Here is a 23,408-nt window from a genome sequence, read left to right on the forward strand (position 1 = left end):
TTTTTTTTTTTTGAGACAGGGTCTCACTATGTAGTGAGACTGACCTGGAACTCACTGTGTAGCACACACAGGCTGGTCTTGAACTCACAGTGATCCTCCTGCCTCAGCCTCCCAAGAGTGCTGGGATTAAAGGTGTGCACCACCACGCTGGGTTGGTGCTGCTTTTTTATGAGACATCTGATCTTAGTTCTCTACAGTTTTTGACTAGTCACTTTGCTTTCCCCAACTTCCTCTTCAGGGGCATTTAGTTTGCAGTGATGCCAAAATTATTTTTATCACAACTGTGCTGCATTGTATTTACTTGTGTATTTATACCTCTCTATAACACAAAAAGCTTTATGATGGAAGCCACTCTGCCTGTCCCGGTGCCCTTGCAGTATTGAGGTGTCTCCTTGCAACTGAAAATTTGTAGCAGCCTAAACTTCATAGATTCAATTACTTCTCACAATTATTCCCAAGTTTTAAGATTTCATATCCTGGTAATATTTCACCCAATGGAGGCATCTGGCAATTTCCCCAGGAGACATTTGGTCATTTCCAGACAGTTTTGGTTATCAAAATTGGCAGGGGTGGTAGCGGCTGAGATGCTACTGACTACTAGTGCACAGAGGCCAGTAACGGTGCTAAACATACCCTTCCATGCTCAGGTTGGCCCAACAACAAAATGTCAAAAGTGCCGAGGCTGGTCAATCAAATTTAAGCCAAATGGCGGCTGTTGCACAATTCTTGCATGTGGCTGCCTGAGCTTTGTGCTACTTAGGATAGTGAGAACTTCGGCAGCTTATGGCAATGGTGTGATTAGCTTCCTTGGAATTTTAACATTCTGAATATGGAATTACTTCTGGCTGGCCCCATTTATTACATTTGACCTAGACAGCCTTTAAAAGCCATTTGGTAACTATTCTAATTGTTCTTAACAGGGCAGCAATAAGGGTCCCTCTACAGGAGAAGATGTAACAATGCAAAAAAGAATTAAAATATGACTTCTAGCTTTTTTCTTCTACTATATTAAACTTGTGAATGTTTTAAAGAGCTTAACTTTCACGACTACCAACTATTCTTAAACAAAGCTATTCTTATTAATAGAGGCAGTTAGATGTGGTAAATGGAAGGGAATAAGCAAAACACAAATCCCCTCGTATTCCTCACGCTTGCTTCCCATACTGGCTGTAAGTACCATCAAATCTTGAATTTTCAATGAGCAGCTAAAAATCAATGATACTAATGTTCTCTTTTACAGTTTCCTCTGTAATGAAGAATGTAAAAGGTGATGCTGGATTAACTAAAAACTGAATTATATGGCCCTGAAAATTCCACCAAAAATTATTAAATCTTTCAAATATTTGAATCATGCCAAGGCTTCTAATAATGTATTTGTTAAAATACTGACTTATATGACTTAAGGCATATATGACTTACTACTTTAAAATGGAAACAGCTAGAAGCAGATGTGTTTCTTCCTTAAACTTCAATTAAAAACACACAAACCAAAATGTTGGGTTTTTTTGTTTGTTTGTTTTGATACCGGGGATTGAGCTCGGTCCAGTCCTTGCACTTAGGAGGCAGGTGGCAGAATCACTGAGCTAAATCCCCAGCCCCAAAAATCTTTAGTTCATCTTTCAATCAGTTTAAATTTTGACTTATTTCTCTAAGAACAGAATTCAATGATGAATATTAGAATTCTGGGTATGAAATTTTAGCATCTAATAAAAACCCTGACTAGCCAATTCTAATTTGTCATTTTAAAAAGTGAGGGAAAAGATTTACCTTAATATTTCCTATTGCTAAGTAATTTTACTACTACTTTATAATCATAAGTGGCATGATTTCATAACTACAGTTAACAAAAACATTTAAATGTTATCCTCCTCCCTAAACAACTATTACCAAAGAGTTCCAAGATACAGGAGAATACTTGTCATGAATACTCTCTTGCACAGCTTTTGGAATCTTTGCAACACCTCATTCACCCATCTCAGATCCACTTATTCCCGAGAATCTTTTATTCCCAGATGCACATGTTTATGAACAGTCTATTTTGAAAACCTTCCCTACTTCATTACTTTATTTTAAAAAAATTTTATTTTTGGGGAGGGAGACAGTCTGTTGCCCAACCTGGCCTTGAACTCAAAACCATTCCACCTTAACGTCCCGACTAGCAGGGATTACAAATACATGTCACCACACCTGGCTTTTCATCTATCTTCGGACTCAGTTCAAATGATTCCTCCTTTGTTAAGTATCCCTGACTATTGCAATAATCAATTTCTCTTCCTCCTAATTTCTCAGTGTTCTCCACATCCAGTACAGCACTTAGCAAAATATCCCAGTTGTTAGTGTCGGTCCCCACCACTTCCCAACCACTTTAATCCATGTATTCTCAGCATCTACTCTTAGACCTTAAAACTCATCTGCTAAGATTTTTCTTTTTTGCTATGATTTTTTATGTGACAGGAAAAACTGCAATGTCCACACATTTAAAGAGTATCATATTCCTTATAATCCAAGTTTATTAGACATTAATTTGTCTAAGATTAAAATAATTAACTAGCTCAAGCAGACTGTTTCTAAATTCTAAAGATATAGGGAAATTCAACTACACAAACCTAACATGGTTGGAAACCTAAAATACATGGAGTTTGCTTTAAGGGAGAAAAGAGGAAAAAAAAATGAACTTCCCTTAAAAAAGAATAATTGCATGTTATATGTTTATCAAACACTCTGCTTCATTTAGGCATTTAATTAAGCCATTTATTGCTTCAAATGTGTCACCATGAACATTTTAATATACACTCCACAGCAGTAAGGCCTCAATTTGATCACCTATAAATTGTGAACCCACATTTGGACTTTTGTGCCACCAATCGTTACACAAATTTTGTACAACAAAGATTTTGAATGCCCTTGGTGTAAAAGTCACAAAAAATAATAGTAGTTGGCCACTTTTATTTTAATGAGGTAGTTCCATGTTTAGCCCATTTTATATATACCTATCTATAGATATATGTAACTTACCTATATATCTATATATAGCTTTATATCTGGTATTAGTAGACTATCACTAAATACTTGCACAAAGTTTTGGTTTACATTTTTATATACACTTCATAAAATATTCATTCCTTAAGTCTAAAACGTGTCAAAGCGTTTTCTCAGCAATTTGGTAAGAAACAGAATTTAGAAACTGGAAGAGGCTATAGCAGATGGATACAGGGATGTTCCTGACTCAGACAAGGAACTTTCTTTTTTAAAATAAGGCTGTGCATAAGGCATTTTCCTTTTATCAATTCTTGTTTTAAATAAAACGAGGTTGGAAACATCATAATACGTAATTAGAAGACATAAACGACACATTGGAGCATCTCCAGGCAACCTACTAATAAGCTAACTGAACAATATTGCTTCTTAAAGATTTATCAAACCTCCATGAAAATATTGAGAATTATGAAATTATGATATCTGTGATCATATGAAATGAGTACCCACAAATGAACCTAACTTATCTGTTGGGCAAACAGTTATAAAATCAGACTATGGCAGCTGAGTACTGTGGAATCCCAAAGCTGGAAAAGATCTCTGGATTTTCCTTTCTAATCTATTTCCTTTAGGTAGTATTGCATAGATTTTACACTGTCTTTTGAATAAGTTCTATGAGGCTCAGAAGTTCAATTAAAGCAGAAATCTGATGGACCTAGTACTTCAATATAAAGAAAATAAGACATAATAACTATCTTAAAAGTTTTAAGCATTTTTCTATATTTCAAATAAAACTTCCACTGTATAAAATCTATAATTTAAGTAGCACCGAAGATTAAACCTTAGGAGTGCTTTAAAGACATTCTACAACTAGCACTACCCTGGTTTAATAAGGCCCAGAGTGATTCAAAATTTGAATTAACTGTCATACCTGTATGTCAAGATTTAAAAATAGAGCTGAATTTTAAGTTCCAATCTAAGGGTCTTTTTACTCATACTGGCCACACTGCCTCCAGCCAAAACATTCATAACCATTCTTTTTGTCTCATTTTGCTGTAATTAGATTTCTTTTAAGTCCCTTAGACTGAAGGAAAAGCTGGAAAGTGTTCTAGAAAAATACATTGGCATTTCAATTTTACATTGAAAATGTCTTTCCCTTATTCTAGCACAAATTCCAAACATTATTACATAAATCACAGATTACACAATAGCCTATGTCCTGGGCCTCTGTCCTCTTTAGATTATGAAAACCAGAAGGTAATTAGAATTAAGACATTTTCATTATTAAATGTGTAAAGTATAAATACAAGTAATTTTTTAAAAACTTTATTTTAACACCTAATACAATTCCAATTTTAAGGAATACTTGCACAAAAAAATAAACACATTTGGTATAAAAATGTATCACTTTAACACCCTTTCCCCATCAACCCCCACCCCACCCGCATGAACTGCACTCTATCTGGATGCAGAAACATATAAAGACTAATGGCACAGATTCGTTTTTACCTACAGGAATTTCTGTTTATGTACCCAGGTACTCTAGAGGACACCAGCCCACTTTATCACATGAACTATTTCTTTCAGCCTGCTGAATCAGTTTCACAAAGAAACAAAGCTTACTATAAAGGCATTTTAAAAACCATTATCTTAAATTCTTTTCAGAAGGACTTTTTCTTTGCAACCGTTTATATACAGTGTTACATAACAGCTCTGGAGTACAGTACATGCAGCAGAATATACCTGTTGAATATAAAATACTTTTCTTAAAATCTTCATCGTTGGAATTCTTTGAAGTCTAAATTATAGAATGCCCATTACTTTGAGAAAATGGTTGAGAAGTACAAATGTCTGCATATGTTGGCCACAGAAATAATCCAAGGCTAACTGGAATAATATTTGTAGCACACCAGGAGTGCATAAATAATTTACTTACATTATTAAAATACAACCCATAAAATTCAAGTTCAAGGCCTTAAAGGATTCTCTGTAAATCCTTTAAGTGGTTGCCTGGAAATGAGTTGTTTCCTCTTTCTCTTTTCTTCTTTTTTACAGTCCCATATAAAATGCTGAGCTGCAGTTTCTCTCTTCTTCGAATGAACGGCACCTTTATTTATGTCTGCTGCCTCTTCTCTTCATTGCCGCAGTGCACTGTGGACAATACCATTTTCCTTTTGGTGCTTCTGTCAAGCCAACACATCCGTAATGGAACCACTCTATTGGGCACTGAAAAGCAAGATAAGTTTAGTACTTCTAAAGAATAGAATATTAAAATACACCAAAGAGACGCTAAATATTTTCATTTAATTAAAAGTAGATTTGTGAGGTCAGAAATTTGTAGAGCTAGGAGATAATTTTGAGAGCACTTAGTCCAATTTATAAACTTCATGATGGAGAAATAGAGACACAAAAATTAAGTATCTGATAACTGAGTTTCATGTAATCTATTCTAAAAATACTAAATAACGAACCAAAATTTATTAATTTTCATTAACTTGGATAGCCAGGAAATGGTACAAGCCTGAAATCTCAGCACTGCAGGAGACTGAGGCAGGAGGAACACAAGATCAAGCCTAGCCTGGCAACTTAGTTACTTGGTGACACCCTGTCTCAAAATAAAAACATTTTTAAAAAGGCTGAGGATGGAGCTAAGTGCAAAGGCCTGGGGCTCCATCTCCAGAACCCCCACCTCCCTCAATAGACACACAAAGACAGTCTTTACATTCAGAGGCACAGTAAGGAATGAGAAGAGTTTGAGAGCATGTGGTGCTGATATTTGCAGGAATCTCACTTCATTTCTCCCACCTGCCCTAGAAGACAGCCTACGGTAATGTTCTTGGAGTAGTGGGGTAACAGTTTTGAATAACCACAAGCAGCCCCCAGGTGATTTAGACAGGACAGTGGGAGGCAGATCTGTTGCCATCTATGTGTACAAATGTTTAGGGAAAGGTACAAATTTTAGGACAGCAAGACAATCCCTGTCAACCCTCAGATTGTGTTTCAGAGTTGAAACTCTTTATTAATCATGGGATTTTGAAATTACTGACTAGAATGTCCATACAATTGAGGGTTCTGTTACCCGTTGGGGTAAGAAGGACAAAAGGAAGAAGCTGTTAGAATGTAAGGACAAAGTCCAAATTACTAAACAAAAATATTTTCACTAATAAAACATATATCAAAACTTAGGTTTCCTAAAGAAGAAATAGGAATTTTTTCCCCTTTTAAATTGCCTTTATTTTTCATGTCAGAGGTGGCTCTTACTAGCTTTTTTGAGTATGGAAGGAAATACTATACTAATGGTAAGAGAAATAATCTCACAGTAGATCCTCAATTGTTCCTTAGCATCATGCCTCCTAAAAACATGTACTGTTTAAAAGTTCTATTTCTTCCATGTAATAAACGAACTGGACTCCAATAACTAAACACAGTACCTTTAAGAGGACAGGATGTTTATAACTTACATTTATATATACTTATGAAAAATATAATCTGTATAATAACATAATAAAAGTAGCTCTAAAAATTTAAATAGGGAACACACTAAAGGATACTATCCTATTGTGGAAAAGAAATTTTTACATTAGTAAAAGATTAACAGCAAACCTGTTTTTTTTTTAAACTAGAAGAAACAGTAAATATGAATATTCAAGAAACAATGATTGATTATTTTTTCACTGTTAAACAGAAAAATTTAATACTTACATCTTGGTTATCACATCCCACCATCTCACCGTAAGATACCTAGTTGAAAATAAATATTTTTATTATGACTATATAACAAGCACCTAACTGTGAATTATGAGAATGAAACAAAAATTGACTGAATATACAATCAAGTTATTTAGTAGTTTTCTAAATGATTTTCTTGGGACACAGGAGCAAGGGGATATGCGCAGAAATTATCTGCTCCTTCAAATTCAGGAAGAACTGGCTCTGTAACCCCTAGACTTCAGACTCACCTTTGTGGGTCTTACTGTAAAATTTTAAAGTTTCTTCCTCAGTTATTTACTGGCTAAAATTTTTACTTCTTCCTGGGTCATGTCAAGTCATTCATATTAGGCAGTCAATAGTCCATTTCCTTGAAACTTCTATACTTCCCACCTAGTATATGTCTCTTCTCATTTTTCTTTTACTGTTTATCATCAGCACTTTACAGTAATTCCTGAAGTCACCTACATTCTCAGTGGACTGACGTTTCAGATATGGCACACTTGCCAATTCTCTGCATGGGTGAGAATATCTATGTGGTACTCTGAACAGGAACAAGCTCTCTGGCTATCATGTGTTTGAGCACTCTCAATTTTCCCCTCAAAGCTCTACAGACATATCCACGTCACGTTCCACGTTTCTAGTGGTGCAGATGAAAACTCTAGGGTCAATTTGAATTTCTTTTTTTATAGGTAACCTACACTCAAAGTAAAGATATTTACAGAATTTATTTTTCTGATCACTGATACTTAAAAAATGTTCATCAGGAGATGGTAGAAGAGCTAACAACTGTTAAAACTCAAAAATTAGACTAGTAAGTCATGCCATAAATTAAACTACAGATTAAAAAATTTAAAAAAGGCTGGAGATATAGCTCAGTATGAAAGCCCTGGATTCCTCAGATCAATCCTCAGTAACACTAGAAAAAGGAAAAAGGATACACAGCTGACTTCACAAAGAAAAAAAAATGATAGTTATAAGTACATAAGATCGAAATTTTAGGATAAAAAATAAAGCAAGCACTGGGAGATTTAGCTCAGTGGTTCCGCTGCCTGCTTCTTGAGAGCAAGGTCCTGAGTTCAATCCCCTGTACCAAAAAAACAAAACAAAACAAAACAAACAACCCCCCCCAAAAAAAAGAAATACAGCAAGCAAACTATAGTGTACATAACAAAAGCAATAAGAAAAATCAGGCAACGTTATGAGAAGTTAATTCATGAAAGAATAAAAATGGTCAAAGAAAGGTCCAGTCAAAATGATTATGTAATACAAAAACTATTAAATTGCCATTTGGGTTTTTTGTTTGTTTGTTTTGTTTTTTCTTTCTGGTACCAGGGATTAAACTCAGGACCTTGATCTTGCAAGGCAGGCGTGACTCCACTTAGCTACATATAAAAATAAGCAGTGTAACAGTTGACAAATAAGCGTGCCCATCTATTTTCTGACAATAAAATTCTAGAAGGTATCTTGGTAGTCTGTATCAAATACTTATTTTATTTATGAAGGATTATCCTAGAAATTAGGTTTATAAAACAAATGACATTTTAAAAATGCCTATCATTACATTATTTGTAATTTAAAAAATCAAAACCACTAAAATAATCTACAGCTAATCATGGGTTAAATAAGTGAAGAGAAATAGTACAAGATACACTTTGAGAACACTAAAAAATGACTAAAAAATAGTCATGTTCAGTGTACGTGCTTTAGTGAAAAAAGCCAATTTCAAAAGAGTATATAACATACAGTGGTTCCAGTCAAATTCATACACACGTTATCTGTGCAGATATGCATTACAGAATGAGTGCCACCCCCATAAAAAACAAAGAATGCATGCCAGTATCCTCCCCAGATTCTTCATGTCAAAACACCAAACCCCAGTGTGATGGCATGAGGAAAGGGACTGCAAAGACAGGTTAAGTGAGGCCATAGGATGGGACTCTAACCTAATAGGGCAGTACCCATGTTAGAAGGGACATCACTTTGCAAATGGGAAGGGGACCAAGAGATGGAGGGAAGAGAGTGAGGAGCAAGAAAAGGGAAGTAAAAAGAATTAATATGTATTATATAATGTGCCAATTTCCCAAAATGAATGTAATAATTATGTACTGTAAACATGTACTAATAAAAGTAAAAAATACTAAAAAAAAGAAGGGACACCAGAGCTGCTATATAAGTGCAAGTGAGAAGGCAGCTACCTATAAGCTAGGTAGAGATTCTCACTGGAAACAGAATTGGCTAGCACTTGCATTCTGGACTTCCTAGACTTTAAAACTGTGAGATAATACACTTCTACTGTTTGGGCTAACCCATCTGCGGCACTTTACGACAGCAACTATGCATTCAGGGAGTACAACAGTGGTTCATCAAAGTGTTTAATTACAGGGTGCATCTGAGGGCTCAGATTCTGTGTAACATATTTAATTTTCTATACACTTCCAGCAATCAAGTCACCTAAGGGGAAAAAAGTAAACAAAGCAAGGGTATTTTAACTGGAATAAAGGGTGCTTAAGAATTAAATAGTTCTCTTCTTCCTAGTTTATGCAGATTGTGCTTTTAGAGACACATGCCAGATTTTTTACCTGATTACAAATGCAATATCGAGGTTCATTCGGGTCGTAAGTCCAATCAACCTGACTATTTGAATCAGATTCTGGCACTACTGTTGTCTGCTGGGAGATTTCCTGTACAACAGTTGATGATGAAGAACACGACGATAAGGAAGAAGAAGAGGAGGAGGATGATGACTGCTGGCTTGAAGACTTATTGTTATTTCTGGAAAAAAGACATTGGTTTTATTTGTTCATTATCAGAACTGACCTGAGAATAACTCCTAGATAAGTGATAAGGGAAGAGAAATGAAGTGGTATTAAATGTATATAATACATTTCAGGAATCTAATTTGAAAGTCCACTTGGTTCAGAACAAAAAGTAACATTTTTAATAGTTTATTTTAATGTGGAATGTTTTACTTTCTGGAGAATAAAGGTATACTGAATACTTACTAAAAATCCAAGACACAAATATACCAAAGTATCTCATGAAAATAATTATGATTCTTTACTAATGTGTGACTACTTCTCATATGTAGGACAGGGGAAAAAAGTGTTGAAATTCACAAATTATACACCACTACCTCTACACTAATTAAATTTTAAAAATACAGAACAGAAATTTACTATAGGGAGTTACATTAAATCTGCCTCATTAAGATTTACTCATTTTCAAGATAACTGACAGTTTTTTTGGGGACAGGGTCTTGCTCTGTAGTTCAGGCTGTCCTTGAGCTTATTATGTAGCTCAGGCTGGTCTCGAACTCACAGCAATCCTACTGCCTGAGCCTCCCGAGTGCTGGGATTACAGAGGTGCACCACCAAGCCCAGCTGAGATGACTGACAGTTCTATGGTTATTTCACAATCATTCTTTTAGGGTCATATTTACAGAAAATACATTTTAAAATAAATTATTATAATATAATGATTAACTCATCTTTTGGCTTGACATTTGAACTTTCACTATATATAAACACCCAGATGGTTCCAAATGATGTTTAAGTTTTCACATTCAAAGTTCATAGAAGAGCAGAGACAAGGGGAAAAAATGAGAAGCAAGACCTGTCATGTAAAGGTACAAGATCCCAATAATGAATGTAACTGTACGATATGGCTAAAATGTACCAATAAACTCAATTAAAAATAAAATAAAGATCATATAACAGGGACAGGGATTTAGCTCAGTGTTTCCGCCACCTGCCTTGCAAGCACAAGGTCCTGAGTTCAATCCCTGATTCCAACCAAAAAAAAAAAAAAAAAAAAAAAAAAAAAAAAAAGTAAAGATCATATAACATTCTAAGAATGTCACATACAAACTCTAGGAACATCATATCGTCAATTTTGGGACATGAAAACAAGAATTAAGATACTCTGCTATTGTGCAAAAATGAAAAAAAGTTTTAAATTCCTAAGATATAATATGCACGTTATATATTAATTTACCTTGAAGCAAATGCAAATAGGAGGCTATAAATGGAAAACAATACATAAATGGCTTTCCCTAATGAATAAAATAAAGCAAACTTGTCTTTTAACAAATTCAATTTAGGACTAGAAAACTAAAAACTAACACTTTTTAAGACTTTTTGAAGAATGGCAGTGAAAATGAAAACTTCTTGCCCTTCTACATCTACAAGGTTGATCTACACCCATTATGTCCTGCATTGTTTAATACGCTGAGGCTCAGCTGAAACACAAAATAGGCTGAGGACCCAGCAAAGGTCAGAGGCTCTTGTTACAGGAAAACTTACTTGCTCTTCCGACCGCTGCGTGAGTCGGCGGCTGACGAACTCGTGTTCTGTGTTAATGTTGTCATGAGTGCTGAAGACGATGAATAGCCAGCTCCTTCCCTGGGCATTGAAAATTCTTTTCCCAACTGAAAATCATTATTCTTAAATGCTTCGTAACTGGCTTTTAAACTTGATGTCCTTCGTCCTTCTTTCATCTTAAATAGACATCCATTTACCGTTAAAGTATGTAAATGTAGATTTTTTTTTTTAAAGTTTATGTTACAGTATTTTTTTGGGTACCAGAAATCGAACTCAGGACCTTGCACTTGTGAGGCAGGCGATGGCACCACTGAGCTAAATCCCTAGCCCTACAGTATTATTTTTATCTAATATCAATTATTTTGTTTAAACTACTATCTTCGTCAATGGTACTTAAGCTATTTCACGTAAAGATGTAAAAATCAGCTTTTATACAAGTAAGGAGTAACTATAGAAAAGGGTCACTTCTCAATCTGAAACGTGGACAAACTACAGAAGTGAACAAACAAGCTATCCTAAGTCTTCAGGCTACAGAAAAAGCTTGAAAGTGGTAGACAGAACAAGGACTTGTCCCAACATGTGCTGTAGACTGAAGATGAGAACATAGGCAACATGAGTAGTCACTGTGAGAAGGGGATACATGTGATCTGCGTGATGAACAAATCATTTACTTTTTAATATCAATCAGGTAAATCCTATGTATTACTTCATTAAATGTTATGTCCTAAAACTACAATTTAAAAATGAATTATATAATATATATAAAAAAATTCTTATTTGTTCACATCCATTTGCTTCTACTAGGGTTTGCCAATGATTCAGACGAAACATAACATTTTGTCCCTAAACATGTTTCTTTTTACCTGGGCTGTAGCTTGAACTGCTTGCGCTGCTGCCATGGTAATTGCTCCTGCTCCACTACCTGAAGATAATGAGCCAATGTTATAGGATGCCAGAGGCTGGGAAGAATTCACATTGTAAGCATTGTTGGAAGAGGGTGTGGAATTATTATTTCGGCAACCTGTAGAGAAGAAATAAAAATGGTTACAGAATAATGTTTACTGAGTTTAAAATGTATTTTCCAACACAGATAACATTATTAAATTTAAATTCTTCATGTACTACACATTGAGTCCAATGAAAGACATTTTTGCTTCTTTTTTCTCCATATGCAGACTTTAAACAGGTAACAAACTATATGATGCATTAACCTTGAATGTTTTCATTCCCATTTATTTGAAAACAAACAAAAAATTGTATTTAAGAAAATAACTTTACCCAATGTATTTTCTTTAGAGGCATCTGATGTGAGGGTAGACAGAAGGGCTTCAGATTTAAACTTCTTTTCAGGAATATGATCTGTTGTTGTATGGTGAGAAGTTGGATTATATTTCCTTTCTGAATATAAATGAAGAATTTGTGTGTTTTTAAACTGTGAAGAACTACGGACAATGCATAATACTTCCATCCAGTTACAAACCAGTATAGTTACAAATGAGTCTGGGGTCCTCGTGAAACACAAGATGTTGTATTTTTCTCAGAAGACAGCACAAGAAGAACTTTTGGTACCACATGCTTCATTCATATGTTCTCAGATATTTCAAAACCTTTACCAGTAAAACACTGAAGATAATCCATAATGTGCCATGGTTTCCCGTATTACCTGAGGGGAATTTTGCTCTCCAAACATTATATATCATTAGGAGTAGTTCTCAATCAACTTTTCTTTCCTATCAAATTGATCTGTCAAAAATGTACCAATAGTCAACTAGACTGTCAGCCTCAATTCCTTTATTCACTAATTTAGCAATCATGTTCATTATCTGCCCAACATTGGGGTAGGTATGAGAAAAACAAAGGGCCTACATTAAGTCAAATATGTTTCACCAAAAGAAAGTAAGTCTGCCAAGAATTGCAATGCGAAGATGTATTTACACACACACACACACACACACACACACACACACACACACACGACAGAAGGGAAGATTATTTCTCAACTGGTTATGTAAAGGTAATAAAAGAAAATACACAGGAAATACACTTGATCTTAGCCAAAAGGCCAAGAAGCGATGATAATACACAGGTAATATTCACAACTATTTTTTTAGTTATAGTTAAAGAACCAAGTATTTAACTGTATTTAGCTACACTAAATCAAACTTACTTTCCACTGGAGTATGTGAATGAGCATGGTGATTGTTCACTGGCTGTGAAGGAGTATCTAATTCCAAAGATCCTAAAAGAGAGGAACAGAAACATACCACCATTAAATATCACCACAGAATTTCACGCCAACTGCTACAAGCAAAGGTCTGTCTCCCTTATCAAGCAAAGGACTGGCAAGCTTTGATGTAAATGTCTGCATCGTGTTAGCCAGAAAAATCAGAGGATCGCCACTGCCAGTTCCACTCTGCACTATCCTGTCTCTACATCATAAAAAATATATTTGTCAATATTCACCTTAAATATAAAATGGCTCAAGGCACACTAATGTCTAATTAGGGAATCCACCACAGTGGGTGCCACGTAAATGGATGAAAGGTCATTAAGCCCCATTACTGATAAGATCTAAAACACTCAACCTAGTATAAAATATTTGAAGGCCTTTCAGAAGGAACTTCTAAAGTTCTAGGGGATGGGGACATTACTGTATGTATTACTGTATTACTGCAATTCTTTAATATTAAAATGACATATAGTGAACATTTCCTAAAAGTTAGGGATTTTGCTTGCAAAAAGTGAAGAATATAGAATCTCTAACACCAAGCTTCAAAGTACTTTAAAAGAAATTCTCTGAGTTGTGTTTTTGGTCTCTTGAGATGAAATTATGGCAGGGCACAGGATGGAATAGTTTTTATAACTTATTCCAATTTAATTTTGTATGTCTGTCCTTAGAGAGGATGCTTTATTAACCTTCCTGCAGCACTGAACAGGCATGAGTTATTATCCTCAACTACATAAACATTTCAAAAAAAATTCAAAACAGTTGATATAGAATATTTTATTTTAACCCCAAATACTTATCACCCTAAAACAAGGTGCATTCAGAATAAAAGTATCATAAATAAATTAGATGATTATCTAAAGTGATGGATCTATTTTGGATTTTTAAATCCAACTACTATACCATAATAGAATTAGTGACTGGCTTCTCAATGACCTACAGTGAGCATAAAACAGACAGATATATAGCCTAGCACTGTCAAAATCTTTTATTTGTAAGTTGAAACAGGTTATGTATTCTTAGTGTTAAAATTCATCATGGAAAAAGATAAGTTTGAATACTTTAATTATATTCTAGTAGAAATTAGCCATAATATTAATTTGGGTTTCTTAACATTTAGTGAACACCTCCTTTAGGCCTAGGACCACACTATCTAGTTTTATGTACCTCACCTATTTATATTGGAAAAGATGCAAATTAGTCAAAATATTTTTGAATATTCAAAGATAAGTTACAGCAGGAGATTGAGTGCTGATTTCTCAGCACATAAAGTTGAGGCAAAGTCTTAAGGAATTCTTAAGAAGAAAGGTTAACAGCCTTCCTCAAAGCTACAATGCATAAAGAGGCAGGAAAAAAAATCAATACATTAATGACAAATGGTTCATTTGCTTCTCAATGGTTACATTTCTTTACATGTTTTTCTTGACAATGATTTTTACTAGTATACATGGATATTTTAAAAATGGAATGACTTAATATGTTAGTTTCACAAGAAGTGAGATGATATCCTATTATCATCCCACTCAGGATCCATGATCCCAACAGTTACATCTGCATGGTTCCAAGTCATGCAACCTGGATGCCACCATCCACTAAAGGGCAGTATCTGAAAGGCTTCTGTGGCACAAGTGTCTCCGTAGTGATTTGCATATGCATTGTCCAATATTGATGGAAAACTGTAAATTTTACTTACGCCTCTCTAATATCTCTGTGATTCCAGCATTATCAGCTTCCAGCTCCATTTTAAACTTAGCCAGTTCCTGATCCAGCTTTCTCAAGTGTCGATCTACCTGTTTGAAAGAAGATCAAAGATAACCACCAAAATTTGGGACACTATTAGTGTCAGTTTAATGAGGAAACCTAAATCTTTGTTTCTTTGAGTCAATCTGCTTAGCATCCTTGAGCAAGTCAGTTAACCTATGCCTTAGGTGTTTTGAATTTACCAAACAGTGCGCTAGGCTAAATAATCTCCCAAGGCTACTATAATCTATTTTAGTTTTTTGTTTTGTTTTGTTTTTGGTACCAGGGATTGAACTCAGGACCCTGCACTTGCAATGCAGGCAGTGGAACCATCAATTTTAAGTTTTAAGAAACCAGAATCTTAATTTGTAAGAAAATTTTCTACATTCAAATTTCAGAAGAAGTGGAGATATGAGAATTACAGTAAACTAAGACTTGAGATTTGAAAGGGAGCAGAGGCTGGAAGACTGGTAGCTTTTAAAAATATCCCATGACTACTCTTAGCTTAATCTCCTCTATATCTAATAAGGCCATCCATAGCGCCATACAATAGTAACTGTTATTTAGAATGATGAAAGAAAGATCTTCAGTCTACAAATAAAGTGGCTACTTTATTCTGGCATACATTTCTCCAAGCCAGGGAAGAAAACACTTGTAAACATTTATGTAAAGAGTTCAAATAAAAGGGAATTTTAGCCAGAAAACTTCATTTTCAAAAGCCTGATTAAAATGATTTATTTGTAATACTATGCCCTAGTTAAGGTGACAAAATTTTATTTTCTCACTTAACTAGAGATCTTTGGACTAATTCCAGAAAATTTTATGTCATCTCAAAATAGCAATGTGCTAATGTAATTCAAAGCTTTTATGAAATTATTTTTCAGTGAGTAACTCTGTACTTATTACTTTGCAGTGAAACAAAAAAGACCTAATCTTTGAAAAATATTATATGGACTATAACTTTTTTTTCAAAGTCCAGTTTTCCACTGACTCACTTGTAATTACATAAAACTTTCTTGTGAACCTTAAAAAGTGCTACAATACAGCATGAGGGCAAAAATTTAAATAAAAGGCTCAATTAAATAGCGTTTTTCTAACACAAGGGACAAAGGAACAAAATTAGCAAAACATAGGTTACTTAAGTTAGATGCTTATGAAAAGGCTAGTAATGTCTCCTGCTTGTGCATTGGCTATATATCTTCTCTACTCTTCACTCTAATCTTCTGAGGTAGGCTATTACTGTCTCTATTTCATAAAAGAGACAGGCTCAGAGGGGTTGAGTAACATGCCTGAAGTCATAGCTAAGGCATTACAGAAACAAGATTTCACTTTGATCTATCTCTAACAAACTACACTTCATCATTTATACCTAACACTGTTTTCTGAACCTCTGCATACAAGAACCAACTGCTTTTAACTCAGAGTAATGTAATTCAAGTCGAAAAACTCCACACTGCCCTAATATTTATATTTTGTACGTTAGTAGCAACCACTGGGGTGTTAGTTTGTTATTTCTCAGTCATTCAAAGCCTACTTCTCCCTCCAACTACACACACAACTTATTCTTCAAATGTTGGCAGTTGTACATACAATATTTAACAACCTACAGGGCACATATTATGAACACTTGCTCCTATTCAAAGAATGTGCAGGTAATTTAGCATCTTTTAATGGAAACTGTTTTCCAATAATAAAGAATGAAAACACAAACCTCCATTATTCAAGAATATTTCCTTCATTGTCAAAATTTAATCTCCAGGGAAATCAGGATACATACTCAAGTTTAAGACACTAAATACAATGAAAACACTCCATCTTATCTACAATTACACTAATTTAAATACGGAGTTCCAATTCTGTGCTTGGCACTAGAGTAAATGGAAACACATGAATGTGGAAGTCACTACCCTCACAGGAATTAGAACTTGGCATTCGGGCAGCTGAAGCAGAAGGATAGCTATGAGTATGAGGCCAGCCTAGGCTACATAGTGAGTTCAAGGCCAGCCTGAGCTATATATTGAGACCCCATCTAAAAAAACAAAACAAAACTAAGATTTATGTAAGATTGTTAACACAATAAATAAAGGTTGAAAAAAGATAGTCAAGATAAAACAAATAAAAAGGCACATTTTAGGCTGTGGTAAAGACCAGGGATGTAGCTCAGCGGTACAGCACCTTTCTGGCAAGCGTGAGGTCCTGAGTTCAATTCCTGGTATTAAAAAAAAAAAAAAAAAAAGAAAAGGGCTGTGGTAGACACAAAGGACATATGAGATAGTAAAGAATGGATTTTTAAATAAATGAGAGGGGGAGTGATAATTTTAAAATGTATAGAGACTGAAAGAGCCAAACAGGTTCCTCAAAGAAAGTATGATACAGCCTGAAACATATGTAATGCAGACAAGGACAGTGTTACAATCTTGCTGGGAAGGGGAGTGTTAAGGTGAAATGTAGACCTTTTTTTTTTTTTTTTTCCTTTTCACAACATTCATATTCACTGCTTCATTAAAAACTGCTTTATTTTATTAAATGCATTACTGATGAAGTACATTACACATGAAAGCAAGGGAAAATGATAAAATTTCCAATACTAGATAGCTCAGAAAATGCAATATAATTCAAAGAATGAATAACTCTAGAAAACAAATAAGTAATTAAAACAAAGCAAAAAAACCCCTAGCCACTTTGAGCAAGGCAGCTTTATAGTAAGGCTTCTAAGCATTTTTGCTTCTTGATATATAAAAAAGGTTATGAACTAGGTAATAATATAAGCAACTACTAGGCAATGAAAACTGTTTTCCTTAGATTTACCATTTCTGTATTAAATCAAATTATAAGTCAGAAGTTCGGCGTGAAATTTAACTTAAGCTATAAAACACCAGGATATATAAAGTGTCCCTAAAAGTGATCTGAACTTAACTGAAATCTAGTATGTGTCCTCCCTCTACCCACAAGATTCCCTCTATCTACACAAATGGGTAAAGCACCTGTTCTAGGTGATTATCACAATGGTGCCACAGATACGCGGCAAAACAGGAGCAAGTCATCCCACCATTTCACACCTACCTGACCTCGTAAGACTAAGTTAGAGCAGCAAAGATAGTACTTAACTGGTCCATTTGAGAGACATTTCCCACTGGTTACTGATTTCCAATACAAAGCTGACCACAGTCTTATTACTGATTTATTCCCAGCATGAGTAAGGGTGGGTGGATGAAATACACCCAGATCACAACTTACACTCCTTATGAAATTTAACCTTACGCACACAAGGGAATGTCAGTAAGTGCTATCCACAAAGCTTCCTTGTTCTACACCAAGTCATATTCTATAACCTCAAATACCTCCAATTACAACTGCTTAGGTTTAAACTATTACCCTTTCTGAGAACTCTTTAACCATCCTTTTTTTTTTTTTTTTTTGGTACCGGGGATTGAACTCACGTCCTTGCGCTTGCAAGGCAGGCCACCGAACCACTAAATCCCCAGCCCTTGAGAACTCTTCAGAGACAAAGGAAACACTACTTGTTAACATATTCATGACCATAAAAATTAAAAGTCACACTTGACCTCTCTACACAACACAAAACCCCTCATCTTTTTCTAAATACTTTATTCTTTCTCTTCTGATTGCCTGAGTTTTTGAATATTCAAATTTTAAAATGTATCATTGATAGATCCAAATTAAAACTAGACATAGCTTTAAAAGTGTATTTATGTGAGGGCTGGGAATTTGGCTCAGTGGTTCCACCACCTGCCTCCAAAGCACAAGGGGCCGAGTTCTATCCCTGGTATCATCCCCAACAAAAAGTGTATCTACATGAACAACTGCTTCTAAGATAGTCAAACTCAAACATTTACATGTCTAGCTTGTTCATTCAGAATGAGCAAATGGTTTATGAGGTTTTAAACTGAAGTCCATGGCAATAAGAGGTAAATTTCAATCTATGTGCAGATTTGGCTATAGTGAATAAAAAAGATAAACTGGGGGGAAAAAAAGAACCATGATGGTGAAGTATTTCTCTGAGAAGTCATTTACATCACTGTATTTAAACTAGATGAAAATTTGACCTATCCTTAGACGTTTAGTACTTGAAATCTCAGCACATAAACTATACCTAATCAGCCTCCTAAAAGACAATAAGGACAAGAGACAAATCAAAAGGTCAAATTAATATATTTCCTTAGAGTATCACATGAAGGACTCTCAAATTTATAGATAAAACCTGGGTCTGAAATATAATCATCTAAGGAACAGGCCAGGATATAAAAAAGAAGTAAGTTCAAAGGTATTGAAACACTGCAAGAGACTGCTAAAATCATTCAAGCATTAACTAAAAGCTCAAATTTTATCAGAGCCTATATACATCAACTTTATTAGGTATAGCACTCTAATATATCCTTAGAATGGGAACATTTGGCTAAAGAACACAAAGAAGTGTTTAATTACTATTTATGAGTATTAGGATTCTAGAAGAAAATTATTTTAAAAAGATCAAATTTTATTAGTCAAACTTCACTACAAGTACTGGAATAGATCATCAATGTATTCTACTGGACTCCTAATTGCACAAATTTCTTCATTTATTGATACTACCCAATATGGTTTCCCTGCCTAATAAAGGAGGTAACCAGTGCAGTGCTGGCCTTAGGACTAAATCACTTGACTAGAGTTCAAAGGTAAGAAAAAATTTTTGAAGTAAAAATACAATGAAACACCATGTTTATAAATGTTATATAAAACACTGAGGGATGAAATATATATCCCTTATCAGAAATGTTTGGCAGAAGTGTTTCAGGTTTGAAATCTTTTCAGATTTTAGAATATTTGCATATTTATAATGAGGTATCTTGGGTATAGATCCCAAATCTAAACACAAACTTTATTTGTATATGTGCTTTATACATACATATAGCTTGACAGTAATTTCATAGAATATATTTAGCGCACTCAAATTCTGACTGTGATCTGTCACGTGAAGTCAGATACAGAACTTTCCATTTGTGGTGATATGTCAACACTCAAAAAGCCTATTTTGAAGTATTTCAGATTTTGAATTTTCATATTAGAGATGTTCAAAGTCTATGCAAATATTCCAAAGTCCAAAAACACGAAATCTATAACACTCCTGCTCCCACGTTTCAGATAGTAACATACAACCTACATTATAGACTTTTACTTGGATGAGTAGAACTGACATTTCAGGGATATTAATTAATTTGACAGTATAATTTTATTTAGTGACCTCCCTACAAACAAATCAATAATTTACCTAAATTTGACTGCAATTACTTGGACAACTAATAAAATGGCAATACATGCTGCACAAAGCATAATTACAAAGGCAGACAATTGTTTCCAAAAAATGTAATAGTTATTTATTCATGGTAAGTGATATTAGTTTTTTATGTATGTTATAGAATCAAATTAGTAAGAGCTTCCTCTTAAATTACATTTGAAAATGAACTTAGGGTAGGTGATATACAGATATAAAATCTGTGAAAGGTGTGAAGTGAATGAGTAAGGTTTAGAAAACTTTGGATTAAATCACCTAGACAGCTTTGTCCTCTGTTCACTATCTGATTATCCTAGGTCGGGTACTGAGGTTAGAAAATGATCAAGAATCTTACCAATTCTCAAGTACCTTAGTTAGGAGATCTAATATTTTTGATTTCATGAAAATATTACAACTTTACGATTAATAAACTCAACCAGATGCCCAAAACTGCCCAGTGCATAGTAATGTGCACTGTGAAATCGAATAAACCTGTTTTGTCATAATTAAACAGAGTTGTTTAAAAGCAAATGAACTTACAGGAAGAGGTATTTTTAGTTGAAATATCCAAAACACACAAATTACTATAAATTTTCTTTATAATGCTCTTTTGACTAATGAACACCTACAAGTACTGCTTTAGAAGAACTTAATCATCTTACTTATAAAAAAAAGGAAATCTATCCAAAATTGAACAAACTAACTAAATTATGAGAGCAAAAGAAAGTAGACCAAAAAGTCTGAGCAGTGACCAGATCTTAAGAGGGTCCTCCTAAAGTGATTCTATAACAAAAACTAAATTCACATTAATTACATTGCTGTTACTTTCCTTCAATTCATACGCTCAAAAGAAGTACTTATTTAACTGCAGCCTATCCTTGTTTGTCTATCGAAATGGAATCAATCTCAGCACATTCTATTACCTTTTCAGAAATTGTCTCCTACCTAAGATACATCCTTCGTCAAGGATGACATCATTAAACTTCAAAGTCATATTGATGCTTTTCCTTCACCATTAACATATTCAGGTGATTTTTTTCAATAAATAGTTGCTGTGGAATAACTATTGTAGGTTATGAAAACACTAAAAAGACATAGTTCTTAACATTTATAATAAGGAAGATGAATGTATAAACAAAGATAAATAACTACGTGATCTGATCATAGTAATCAAATATGAATAATGGGGATTTAGAGATTGGCATGATTACTCAGAGGAACAGGGTGATGTTCAAACTGTTAATTACATAGTACCTATTCTCTCCTTTCTCACTGATAGAAGCTCTGTGTAACCCCATATTTGGGGTGGTAATTTGCCCTGTTAAATATTTATCAGCTTCTCTAGCAGGTAGAGGGAGCCACTAGGATGGGAGCAGAAGTCAGTATAAGGATTCTAGGAAAACTCTTCAAAGGAACTAAACTACAAAATGTGTCCTTTTGCCTAATTTCCTACACCGATTCATCTACCTGCCCAGAACACATCAGAAGCAGTCTAGCGTACTGATGATGTTGGTGATTCTATACAGGCCCTGGTCTGCCTCCTCCACCAGTCACTTTATGTGAGAGGAAAACAAATCCTTTGTTTAAAACACTCTTACAAGCTTTTTCTGTTACAAATAGTCAAATCTCTTCTAGATATAAATGATAAAATGTCAAGATGGTTAGGATTACACTGATAAAGAGGTGATGCGTGTGCAGGTTACTGAAGGATGGAAAAATGTTTATCTAGCAAGCATGAGGAAGAGTTATTCCATTTAGAAAGAGTGAGTCATTTGCAGTATGTTCACTATAGACAGCACATGCAGATGGTAGCAAGGGACAGGATGAAAAAGACATTCACCTAGAGATCTGACAAGAATTAGATCAAAAAGGACAATACAGGCCTGGGGATTTGGCTCAGTGGTTCAGCTGCCTGCCTCAAAAGAGCAAGGACCCAAGTTCGATCCCCAGTACAAAAATAAATAAATAAATAAATAAATAATAAAAAATAAAACAAAAACAAAAAACAATACAGGACATGGAAAAACAAATCAGAAGAAAAATACCAAAGAAATTAAAATAAGACAGTAGAATGAAATACGTATTTTACAAGTAACATAAATCAAGAGTGCTAAGTCAAAGCAGAAACACTATTTAGAAAAGTTAGTACAGCCATTCAGGTGAGAAAGAAAGACACCAGGGGTGTATGCACTTTAAATGACATGAGGGAAGTCTCTAGAGTGAATAACTATGATCTATATATTGCATGAGGTACTGGTTACAAAGATACACACATTCATCAATAAGAACTGTATACATGGTTGCATACATTTTATTGTTTCTAATTATACTTCAATTTTTTTAAAAAGCACCTGAAAAGGCACTTTATTGGCTTATATCTACAAGTCCCCCCCAAAGCCTTATGCACTCCCAGGTGGGGATTTGGAAATGACTGGATGAGAGGTGTATGATAGTGCATCGTGCGTGTATGATAACTGGTTTAGTCCACTTGTAGCTTAAATGGGATAAAAAGAGAAAAGGAAGCTCACTGCTACTATTGCTTTTTTTTTTTCCCCTGCCCTGCCACGGACTGTTTCTCCTCTGCCATGCTGCCCTGCCTTGGGGCTAGCTAACTATGGACTGAAACTTCTACAAACTGTGAACTAAAATAAACCTTTCCTCCTATAACTTGTGGGTATCAGGTATTTTGTCCCAGCAGATGAAAGGATATTATAAGTACCTACATAATAAAATGAACAAGACATGGTAATCAGATGCAGGGCAAGATAGGGACGAGGAATCTCAGATGACTTTCAGTAACTTAACTTGAATGATTATATGCCCTGTGTTTCTTCTAAGATGTAGAAAAAAAGAAATGAATGGGTAGGTAAGAAAAAAAAGATTCTAAAAGTCTTAAGTTTTAATAAACTGAGTTTTAGGGTTTAAGAATTCTCGGATAAGATGAGAAGACTCGATCAAGAAAAATCTAGATTTGAGGAATAATTAATGTATAATTTGTTAAATCTAAGAAAATATATGGAAAGGTAACAGACAAGTATTTCTAAACTTTGGTGGTACATTGGGATAGGGGACAAAACTGGCATCTACAGAACAATTCTTTGCTTTGTGACAACTGATCTTCCTGGCCCTCTGGACTAGGAATAAAAGCAGGGAAGAAAATTTC

General features: G+C 34.6%; 1 protein-coding gene across 2 annotated transcripts in view; it reads right to left on the reverse strand.

The window, feature by feature from the left end:
• Nucleotides 1-3,049: 3,049 nt before the first annotated feature.
• Ing3 (inhibitor of growth family member 3) overlaps nucleotides 3,050-23,408 on the reverse strand; it is a 28,306-nt gene continuing 7,947 nt past the window's right edge. The window contains exons 6-13 of one of the 2 annotated variants that reach the window (XM_010635337.3): nucleotides 14,927-15,023; nucleotides 13,174-13,245; nucleotides 12,285-12,404; nucleotides 11,870-12,027; nucleotides 10,989-11,182; nucleotides 9,267-9,459; nucleotides 6,679-6,717; nucleotides 3,050-5,202 (exon numbers count right to left, since the gene is read on the reverse strand). In XM_010635337.3, coding sequence (XP_010633639.1) covers nucleotides 5,086-5,202; nucleotides 6,679-6,717; nucleotides 9,267-9,459; nucleotides 10,989-11,182; nucleotides 11,870-12,027; nucleotides 12,285-12,404; nucleotides 13,174-13,245; nucleotides 14,927-15,023 — 990 coding nt within the window. In that variant the 3' untranslated portion in view covers nucleotides 3,050-5,085. The remainder of the gene's footprint in view (nucleotides 5,203-6,678; nucleotides 6,718-9,266; nucleotides 9,460-10,988; nucleotides 11,183-11,869; nucleotides 12,028-12,284; nucleotides 12,405-13,173; nucleotides 13,246-14,926; nucleotides 15,024-23,408) is intronic. The other variant, XM_010635338.3, reaches the window with a different exon arrangement.

This window comes from Fukomys damarensis, unplaced genomic scaffold (assembly GCF_012274545.1).
Source record: "Fukomys damarensis isolate Sample0158 unplaced genomic scaffold, DMR_v1.0_HiC HiC_scaffold_4, whole genome shotgun sequence".
NCBI classification, from domain to species: Eukaryota; Metazoa; Chordata; class Mammalia; order Rodentia; family Bathyergidae; genus Fukomys; species Fukomys damarensis.